This window comes from Lycium barbarum, chromosome 10 (genome assembly GCF_019175385.1).
Source record: "Lycium barbarum isolate Lr01 chromosome 10, ASM1917538v2, whole genome shotgun sequence".
Classification (NCBI taxonomy): Eukaryota; Viridiplantae; Streptophyta; class Magnoliopsida; order Solanales; family Solanaceae; genus Lycium; species Lycium barbarum.
In genome coordinates, this window is record NC_083346.1 from 91620503 (window position 1) to 91631828 (window position 11326).

Genomic DNA, 11326 nt, shown 5'->3' on the forward strand with positions numbered 1-11326 from the left:
CACCGAACTTGTCTGCGTATGTCATTTAGCATTAATCCTATCTTTGGCTTATGGTTATACTGTCTAAGTTCACTTAGATTAAAGATACATTTAAAAAAAAATAGTTTGGCCATCAAATAGGGTTAATAATCTGGAATGAATTGGATGGGCTACTCTGGCTTAATGAGATATCATCTAACGTCCCTGTGTTGGCCTGCAAATGGATTCAAACATGTTTGTTGTTGGTAAAGTCTGTTCTGGTTTGCTACATGTTCAAACAGAATCTCTACACATAAAAAATGGAATTGGTAAGGGTCTGTTTGGCTGGTAAACATGAAACTGTTTGACTAAGTGTTTTAATACCTAAAAAATTGATTTAAAGAGACTGCTTGGTTGGTATTTTGTTTTCCCTGCTAATGTATATAAGAAACTAAGCTAAAATAGGCTGGTTTAAAATAGGACCTTAATGTTTGTTTAAACTATTAGAACTTGATAGGGTAGTTTGGTAGGAGGGTGTGTTTGGCCCATAGGTGTGATTTACCCAGTGTCAGAAAGAGAGTGGACAAGGCTAAGAGTTTCCAGTCAAACCCAGTCTTTTCATCCTCCTTTAGGGCTGCTGGGGTTACCCTGTGCAAAAACACACCCCCAGAAGACTTTCTAAAAGACAAAAATCAAGAGGACTTTATGAAAATTATTGTGAACTGTGTTGAAAGTGGTGTAGTGAATTAGTCCCATATATTTTGAAACATGTCATGTTGTTTTCTATATGGGTACATATTGATATCCAGGCCTCCCTTGAAGAGAAATTGTTTTTGTTGGACGTCTGTTAAGTCTAAAAGGGCAGTTTAGAACCCTAATACATTTGGTCATTTGTTTTTTTAAGGATATGTTAAAGGTTTGTTTGCCCACCTCTACATGGCTAAAAAAGGGAATTAATCTGAATTATGAGTAGTATACCATTAAAAACCATGTTTAATTTAAAAATCTAATCACTGCGAGTCTCTATGTGTTTCCTCACACTTCATTATATCTTGATTAGGAATATGGTATGAACCACCTGCTTCTTGTTGGAGTTTCTTCCCAAATTGCCTCTATGTCTTTGAAAGATCTCTTATTTGAAGATCCACTAGGATTAAGTTCTTTTGTGAAGTCCCTAGAGTCACTTGTTTGAATACCGCTTGTGCATATGGAAAGTATATCAATGTATACAGGCTCTATATACCTAAGGTATATACAGATTTGTATATATGGTATACATAAGGCATATTATCTATTAGGACTCAGATTTGTTTAAGTGTATTTGGTGGTGTAAATTTGAGTTTGGTCTTTCCTCTATTTTACTTGTTTGGCTGTTCTTTGAATTTATAGACAGAATCTATCTCGTCTGCTAACTTTATGCTTTGGGTCTACTGATTTAACTTATAATTGCTTCTGGGCTTTGCTTTTCTTTGGCATTCTGCTTTGAAGTATAAATATGGGTACTTAGTAAATGTATATACATATTTATGATTTATATGCTATGTTGTGTCTATTTAAACCCTTATTAATTTAATCATTAAGGGTAGATATCCTCCAACCATATTTCTTCTTTTTTTCTCCTTCTTTGTTGCATGGGATTCCACCCCGTGGCCATTTGGGCTATCTTCTTGCATATAATCTCGTTGGGCTAGAGGCCCAACACCATTGTTTGATCGAGTCTGAAGCCAAGGAAAGGGAAGCTAATATATACTGAAGGCCCAACCATGGGTGAAAATAGTCATTGGTGGGCTTTGGTAGGCCCACCAATAAAAATTCTCATTCCTTTCTTTCCCTTTATTTATTTATATATATATATATATATATATATATATATGTGTGTGTGTGTGTGTGTGTGGTTGTATATATGTTGTAAACAACATTTGTATATATTGGAACCCCTATGGATGCTAGAACTCAGCAGAAACACTTAGTATTATTAGAAATGTCGCCCAAACCGTTTTTAAACTTGGCTAATCTTAACTATGCATGAAATCGGTATTAATTTAGACTTGTCTTAAATGAAAAAAATGGTTTTTTTTAAAGGGCAGTCAATGCTAAACCAACTTTAAAAATGGGAACTGAAAAAATGTATATTTTTGGGCCTTTCGCCCCTTTGCACAGTTCTGGGTACTGATTTGGATTAGAAAACAAATAGGTTTTGAGCCTTAGGCCCTTAGAGACTGATTTTCATATTAAAAAAAATACCAATTGCTTTACTCTTTGGGGCCTTAACGATAATTTGGATTGAATTTGGACTATGGCAAGTTTTGGGACTTATAATATATTCATAAAGAAGAATAATCTGAGAACCAAAAAAAGGATATTTGGATGTAACTCGGACCAAAAACATTCAGATTTTGCTAAAAGATATACAGCTATATTTATTTGGACCGAAACTAATTTTTAGAAAAAGAGAGATTTTCAAGGCCATAAGGCCCAAATATAAAAAAGTGAAATAAGAGGAAATACACTTGGACCAATTTGAGAGCAAGACGGATTTGAAAAGTAGAATAAGGTTGATTATGAGCTTCAATGGATGAAATTGGGACTTAATAAATTTCACTTTCCTATATATATACCTATATATATATATAAAAAAAAGGGGGAAATATACTTTATCTTTTCTTATATATATATATATATATATATATAGGAGAATAGTCCATATTTTCTTATATAAAAAAATAAAACCTATAAGTACTAAACCCATTCTATTAGGACTAAAACAGTAGCAACTCTACTTGGGAGAAATCCCGAGTTTGTCTTAGCCCGGCAATAGAGTGAGTTGAAAACTTATACGGATTTTCGAAATCGAAAACCCTCCTTCGGGGGGGGGGGGGGGGGGACTTTTTGCCTAAATTTTTGTGATTATGCATGACGGATTAGCAACAAAATAAACACTTTAAGTAAAAGTTCACAATTTATCACACATTAAAGCTCGTATGTCAACCGTATTCTATGGATCTTTAATATTAGGGTGCGTAAAACCTTCCCTAGGGGATCACCAGAACCCTTACCTCGAACTTCTGTACTAAAGGATTTCTCTCTTGCTTGAAAAATCCTTTTACCCGATTTTCCTAATTTTCCTATAATAAATTATGTGGCGACTCTAAAAAAATAATAAAATCCAATTTAAAGCACCAACAACCTTGAAGTAGCTTTTATGCACCCGCATAAAAGTGAACCGTAACAAGCATCTCATCCTTTTTGCTTATATTACCTGCTCGCTGGCACTTGTAACATGTAGCGACATATGCTCTTGCATCCTTGAATAATGATGGCCAAAAGAAACCAAATTCCATGACCTTTGCAGCTGTGCGGTTTCCTCCATAGTGTCTATCCGCTGCTCCATCCTGGTAATGAGAGAGGATACTTACCATCTCTTCTTCGAGAACACATCTTCGAATGATTGCATCTACACCACATTTAAACAAGAAAGGGTCATCCCAAAAATAGTTTCTTACCTCGCTTCGTAGTTTCCTCTTCTATTCATAGGTGAGATCTTGGGGTACCCATCCGCTAACCAAAAAGTTGGCTATATCGGTGTACTAAGGTGGTCTTTTTAAAACAGCAGCAACTGAGAACAATTGCTCATCGGGAAATTCTTCTTTGATCGGTACCATCTCCAGGGCGGGTTCTTCAACGTTGATAAGTGATCAGTAACCTAGTTCTATGTACCTTTTCTACCAATGATCTCCAGATCAAATTCTTAGAGCAAAAGGATCCATCGTAAGAGCCTCGGTTTAGCCTTTTTTTTTACTCAATAGATACTTAAGAGCTGAGTATATGCATTAACTATCACTTTGCTCCCAATCAAATACGATCTAAACTTATCAAAAGCAAACACCAACGCAAAGAGTTCCTTCTCTGTAGATGCATAGTTCACCTGTGAACTATTTAAAGTGCGGCTGGCACGGTAAATCATCCGGAACAACTTGACATTCTTTTGTCCCAGCATTGCACCCACTACAAAATCATTTGGATTTCACATAAGCTCAAATGGTTTATCCCAATCCGGAGTCACCATTATAGGGGCACTAGTGAGCTTTTCCTTCACCATATTGAATGATCTCATAGAATCAACTGTGAACGTGAGCTTAGCATCCTTACCCAGTAGTGTAGTTAAAGGATTCGAGATACCAGAGAAGTTCTGAATGAACCTCCTGTAGAATCCTGCCTGTCCGAGAAAACTTCTGATGCCTTTGACTATAGTAGGAGGCGAAAGTCCCGATATGACATCCACCTTCTTCTTATCGACCTCTATCTCATCTACGGAAACCTTATGTCCTAGAACAATCCCTTCTCAAACCATGACGTGACATTTTTCCCAATTCAAAACCAGATGAGTCTCTTTATAGCTCGTCAAGACCGACTTGAGATTATTCGAGCAGCTATCAAAGTCTTCACCAAACAAGGTGAAATCATCCATGAAAACCTCTAAGCACTTCCCGTTCAAATTAGAAAAAATTGACATCATACACCTTTGGAAAGTTGATGGTGCATTACACAAAAGGGAATATAAACCCTGCATATAAAAGCTTTACCACTTCTTTATGTAAAACCAGTTCTAACTTCTCATTCAGCTTGCATTGGGGTTGCACTACTGGCTTTCTATTTTCCTCCAACAGAATTTTATGCATGCATAGTGCCGAATTAATGCCCTGAATATTAGCTATCACCTATCCAATAGCCTTTTTGTACTTTCGTAGGATACAAATCAAGTTCTTTTCCTATTCACCTGTAAGATAAACTGAAAGAATTATAGGAAAATTGTTAGGAGGTTCTAGAAAAACATACTTCAAGTGTGTAGGAAGGACTTTGAGTTCCACGTTTGGTTTTGGATCATCCTTTGGTTCTTCTGCTTCATTCAACTCCTGATTTTCAGAATCAAGAGCCTCATCTTCCTTTCTAACCTATGGATCTTCATCGTCTGTTGTGCTTGACTGCATAATACATCTCTCTAGTGAATCCTCCACTAACTTGTCATGTTTGTATTCTTTTGCTAACTCGCCTTAAATCATGAGTACACATCTTCCTTGGGGAATTTCATCATCTTCTTCATATTGAACACTTCCTCTTCATCCCCAACTCTCAGCATAAGTTTCCCTTCATACACATCAAGTACGGCTCTACCAGTAGCTAAGAATAGCCTCCCTAAAATTAGAGGGAGCTCCTTGTTTTCTTACAAGTCAATCACAATGAAATCAACAGGGAACAAGAACTTGTCTACCTGAACTAGAACATCTTCTATAATACCTTCTAGGATAACGGTACTTTGGTCTGTCAATTGCAATGACATTGGAATGGATTTTATGATTTCGAGTTCTCTTTCCATCTTTTTGAAAACAGAAAAAGGCATGAGATTTGTCGAGGCACCTAAGTCACATAAGGATTTTTGAAATTTGGTGTTGCCTATAGAACAAGGAATAGTGAAACTTCTAGGGTCTCCACATTTTCGAGGGAGTTTATTTTGAAGAATAGCACTACATTGGGCATTCAATTGAACCACATACACCACATATATTTCATCTAACTTCCTCTTGCTTGACAAAATCTCCTTCAAAAATTTAGAATAAGCAGGCATCTCAGTTAGCACCTTTGTGAATGGAATCTTAACGTGCAATTGTTTTAACATGTCTAGGAATATTCCAAAACATTTATCAAGTTTTTCCCTCTTTAACTTCGGAGTGAATGGTAGTGCTGGCATATGCTTGCTTCCTTCAATCTCGACCCTATCCTTCTCTTTGTCAACTTTTGTCTCCCCAGTACTAATTGGCACACATGATGTTTTCTACTCCTCTTGATTCTTAGTGGACTAAATTTTTGGATTTTTAGCAGCCTCTTCCAGCGCCTTCCCACATCGCAAGGTTACTGCTTTCACTTTCTTCAGATTTTTCTCTGTGTCACTAGGAAGTGTTCCCTCAGTTCCCTTAGACAACATAGTAGCCATTTTCCCCATTGTTTCTCTAAGTCCTGAATAGTGGAATTTTGAATTTCAAACCTCTCATTTGTCTTTGTTACGAATATGTTTGTTCTAGTAACGAATGCCTTTATCATATCTTCCAGACTTGACTGATGTCGTTGAGGTTGTTGACCCTGAAACTGCTGCCTCTGCTGATTCTGGTATCCTGATTGTGCCTGTCCTTGGCCTCTAGGATTATTTTGCTGCCATTGGTTAAGACTACCATTAGCTAAATTCCAAGAAAATTCGGGTTTTTTGTGCTTTGTAGGATTGAAATTGTTTTCCCCTTGGTAATTCCCTCTATTAAAATTCCCAACAACATTTAACTCTTCATCTAAAATTGGCCCAGTTTAACACTCATGAGTTGGGTGTCCAAATCCACAGAAATCACACATCATTGGTTGCTCTATTTGAACTTGAGCTACTATCAGTTGTTTCACATCTTTGGAAACATCAGCAATCTGATTTTGTTGTGTGGTGTATGCATCCACCTGATGTACTCGAACTACCTTATTTCTTTCAGCACCCTCTAGAATCCATTGGTTCACATCTTCTGATAGTTCATTCAAAATTTCGAGTGCTTCATCATATGTTTTCTTCATCAGAGGACCTCCCACTGCATTGTTCAATATCCTCCGAGAGGCAGGTGTCAAGCCTTCCTAGAAGTTGGTAAACTGAATCCATGGATCTGTACCATTGTGAGGACATCTTTTCAGTAATTCCTTGAGCCGATCCCAAGCTTCAAACACAGTTTCAGATTCAAGTTGTCCAAAGTTGTTTATTTCCTTCTTCATTCTTGTTTTTGTCGGTGAGAAGTACTTGTCAAGGAACTTAGTCATCATCTCCTCCCAGGTGTGAATCAATCCTGAAGGTAAACTTCTCAGCCAGATTTTTGCATCATATTTCAGAGAGAAAGGTAATGCCCTTAAGTAAATTGCATCGTCGGATGCTCCATTATAGTGAAAGGTGTTCATGATTTCATCGAAACCCATCAGATGGTTGGTTGGATTTTCATTATGCTGTCCACTAAACACACAATTATTTTGAATAGCTTGAAGAACACTGTGCTTGATTTCAAAATTGTTGGCCGTAACAGGTGGACATCTTACACTGGATTGCATCCCATTGTAGTTTGGCCTAGCATAATCTCCGAGAAATCTTCCCGCCCTTCCGTCATTTTGGTCAACTTCTTTGATAGGAAGAGGGAAATTGTTTCTCTAGTTTCCAACCCCTTCCCCATCTCCATCCACTGGAGGTGGGTCAATAATACGATTGAGGTCGAGTGGATCGTCATTAGCATTTATTCTTCCATTTTCATCCATGTTGTTTTGATTCAATGATTGGCCTGAGACCCTTTTCGCTAGTTCCTTCCTTAGCAGACGCAAGGACCTTTCTAATTCTGGATGCACTCAATGATTTCCTGAGATGAGGATCGTGTCATACACTAGAGTTAGAAAATAGTACATGTTACCTACAGTAGAGAAAACTTGACCGGTTAAGTTAAACTAAAAATAAATAAATAAAAACCTAAAATATAAGCCTGAATTAATACACAAGAATCTATCTGATTATTATGTGTTGCCAATCCCCTACAACGACGCCAAAATTTGACGAGCACAAAACACAATATAATTTCCTTAAGCACTTCGCTAGTAAAAAATAGTAGAGTTTAAGATCATCTCCACATGGATTGGTTTTATTCAGGAAATCAAATCCGTAGAGTTTTGTGGTGTAAACCACGAGTAACAAATTTTACTACTGAACTAAAAGAATAATGAAAACATAAAACTTTATCATGGGTTATCATCAATAGAAGAATGAAGGGCCTATGACAAGACTGGTGCAAAATAAATGCTCATGATTAATAATCGCTCAAAGTTCTTTTCCGAAGGTTCGTTGACTCTTTTGATTATAATGAATGATTAGTCTACCTATAATATTCAAACTCTTTCTTCGAACGAACTAAATATATGCAAGAATAGAACAATTTAAAACTCAAGAATATAAGCCAGAACTCACGAATGGATTTAATAAGAGGAAAACTTCTTTCGAATATCTTCCTATCTTGATTTAAGAAAGCTCTTACGATTGCTCAAAAGAACTACACTTCAACCACACTATACTAGCATAAATATTCAAAAAAGTAGTTCTCTTTTGATTAACTAAAATAAGAAAAACATATGCATAACGTTCATAACTCCAAACGAGAATTCTAGGAAGAACGAAGTTAATCCTTAAATAAGTCTCAAGACACCAAGTCTGTCAAATCCCTAAGATAAACTACTCCATAATAGCAAAATTAAACATAATAGGAGAAGAAAGTAAACTAGAAATCATTACAACCAACTTTCAATCCAAACTTCCGTATTGAATCGATTGAAGAAATTAGTGAAAACGTCGAATACTTCAAACTTCCAGAGCCTAGTTCGCCAAAAACCAAGATGCCCTAATGAGGATAAGTTAAAAAAACCAAGATGCCCTAATGAGGATAAGTTAAAGCATTATATAGCTCCAAGGGTTTGTCTGTAAAATTCCAAAAGTAGCCTCGACTTAAAATTCCTTGTATGCTTACTACACAGTCGCACAGCTGGAGGGTACTTCGCACAGTTGACTGCGCAGCCGACGAGCTAGATTTTCTATGCACGGCCTCTTTCCCGTGAAGTCCTGTGCGATTGGCCTTCAAGCTCAGCGATCGCACAGGACTTTCCTTCATTTTTAGCTTGTTTTATCCTTCTATTCCTTCATCTTATTCGTCAAGTTCGATTCAATTCAAACTACATAACAAACGACACAATTCAGCACAATCGCACATATAATATCACTAACTTCACATGAAAAACGCATCAAATAGGGTCATAAATTCGAGGAATATATAACCATCAATGATGAGCTAGAGTATCCGAACAAGCTATACGTCAAAGCCTTCTCAAGAACAACCAAGACCGAGAATAAAGAAATTGCTTTTAGAGTATTTTTTCTCTATTTGATTTCAAATGCCTTAAAATAGAATGAGAATCTCTGTTTATACTAGAGCTATGGACTGCATGATCCACAAATCATGCCCCCTTAATTACCAATATTAGTGCTACAGTAATAGGTAATTAAGAGGTGATAAAGGATAATAAAGGCTAGAAGAATCTTGGAGGTCTTCGGTAACGGTTGTGCATTTAACGATATTTGACCGGTGAGTTGGCATGCTTCTCCGGGCTCCTTATATTTTCTGTCTCCAGTACTGGTTACAAAATTACTTCTCTGAAGCATCGTATGCTTTCCCAAATCCCCTCTCTTGCTGACTCGAATCTGACTTGTCACCATTGTCATGTGTCATCTTTTGATATGTCCTCTTGGTGTCTACGGATTTAGCCCTATACAGATAGTCTCCCCACTTTTCGATTACTTGTTGAGATGTAACCGGGAAGTGGAAGATTTTCCCCTTCTTGCCAGAATGTCATGTAATCACCCTCGCGACTGCCTTATTAAAAACCTTTCCATAAAAATCTAATTGGTACAAAATCCAGGCGAAGGGAAAAAGAGTGCAGGACTTAGGGATTCAGATGACAAACCCGCCACTAGTTTCTCTACTGTCAACACTCGGTTGGTGATGAAAAAGTACCACCACTATAGAAAGCTTGATATCGGTTTTTTAGTGTTCACCCGAAACTTTTAAACATTGAGTTTTTAGTTTTCCCAAAAACTTTTAGTCTTTAAATTTTGACTCTTAGGCTTTTAGTTGTACCCAAAACTTTTATAACCTCACAACCTCAGAGACTGGGATGTTAGTGACCAGGAATTTTCAACTTCTGGTTATTGTGAAGTCGGGGAATATATTACTCCGATTAACTTCAAGACCGGGAAACAAAGCATCCAGCCTTTTAGCTATTTAACTGGATGAATTTATAAGAGAGGGCCCTTATGTTTACGGTGCTTATGAAGAGGACGCCTCCTGTTCATCTGGGCACAATTGCTTGGATTCGCAATCCTTATTTGCTTTTAAGTGTGAGAAAATTCAAGAATGATTTTATTTCATTCAGACATATACGAGAATGTTTAACTTGGACAAGCTTTGATTCATTCCATTCCTTGAAAGTATACAAGTGTTTACAACTTTGTATATATGAAGGTTAGACACCTTGCCAAAGATTTTCAACTATGCTCACTTCTAATGAGTCTAGCTGGTTCTTCTTTCTACTTTTTTTGGGACTGATTTGGCAGTCCCCAGTCCTTTTCTTTATTCCAAAGCCAGTTCGGGCTATCTCTGGTATCTTCTACAAACATGATTCCTTTGGGCACATTGCCTTTTTTTTTTCGGTTTCGGGGTCATCTTCAGATGTTTTCGGTACTTATTGTTATGGTTTTCGATGCTTTGTTACAACAGTCCCCAGTGCCACGGCCCTTCCTTTACACCATTAGAGTAGTTTTCATGGTGCTTGAGTGCGAGACTCGGGCACTGAAACTTGACCTTCAAACTTCCTTCCTCTTGTACCAGGCGGGTACACGTGACCGTGCTCCGCTCTTCCAGGGTATTCATAGACATTACTGTTCTTCATGTAAATCATTTATTGGTGACTAGCTCCAGAAACGCTCCTCCCTCCTATCAGTCCATGATCCCAATGGGTATGGTTCAAACTAGTTTCTGGAATGGCTCCAATCAAAGTTCAGGTGACTCTAATTTCGGGCCATAGAAGATGTCAGTATATTTAGCTGATCATCTTCTACGCGAATTTTCGATGTATACTAATTGTGAACATCTTCCCATGTTGTTTCCTGGAACTCTAGCAAATTTTTCTTAAGTTTTCGTGAAGCATCTGAATTCAGAGGGTTGAGACCCCTAGTGAAAGCCTCGGCTACCCACTCATCTGAAACTACAAGCAATAACATTCTCTCCTTCTAGAACCGGGTGACAAACTCATGAAGCAGCTCGGTCTCCCCTTGTGATATGCGAAAAATGTCTACTTTTCACGTTCGAACCTTCCGGGCACCAGCATGTGCTTTAATAAACATATCTGCGAGCATAGGAAATAAATCAATATAATGCTCGGGTAAAAGAGAATACCAAGTTAAGGCCCCTTTAGCCAATGTCTCGCCGAACTTCTTGATCAAGAACAATTCGATCTCATTCAGTTTTAGGTCATTTCCCTTGATAGCCATGGTGTAGGACATTATATATTCATGGGAATCTGTCGTCCCGTCATACTTGGGGACGTCTGGTATCTGAAATATCTTCGGGATCAACTCTGGGGCAGCTTCTGGTTTGTAAGCCAACAAAATATACTTTTTCACATTCGAACCCCCAAGGACCGGCAGAGCCCCTATGATTTGATTCATACGGGCATGAAACATATTCGTGTTATTTTTCGCTTTCTTAGA

At 37.6% G+C, this 11326-nt stretch overlaps 1 protein-coding gene and 1 non-coding gene across 2 annotated transcripts; one reads left to right on the top strand and one right to left on the bottom strand.

The window, feature by feature from the left end:
• Positions 1 to 5812: 5812 nt before the first annotated feature.
• Positions 5813 to 7080, bottom strand: LOC132613120 (uncharacterized). The gene is made up of 4 exons (XM_060327171.1): positions 6654 to 7080; positions 6353 to 6575; positions 6066 to 6259; positions 5813 to 5970 (listed from the first exon to the last, which is right to left on the bottom strand). Exons 1-4 carry the CDS (start codon positions 7078 to 7080, stop codon positions 5813 to 5815), a joined length of 1002 nt encoding a protein of 333 aa, XP_060183154.1.
• Positions 6650 to 6756, top strand: LOC132616344 (small nucleolar RNA R71). The gene has a single exon (XR_009573132.1). It is a non-coding gene; the product is annotated as a small nucleolar RNA R71 (small nucleolar RNA).
• Positions 7081 to 11326: the final 4246 nt, after the last annotated feature.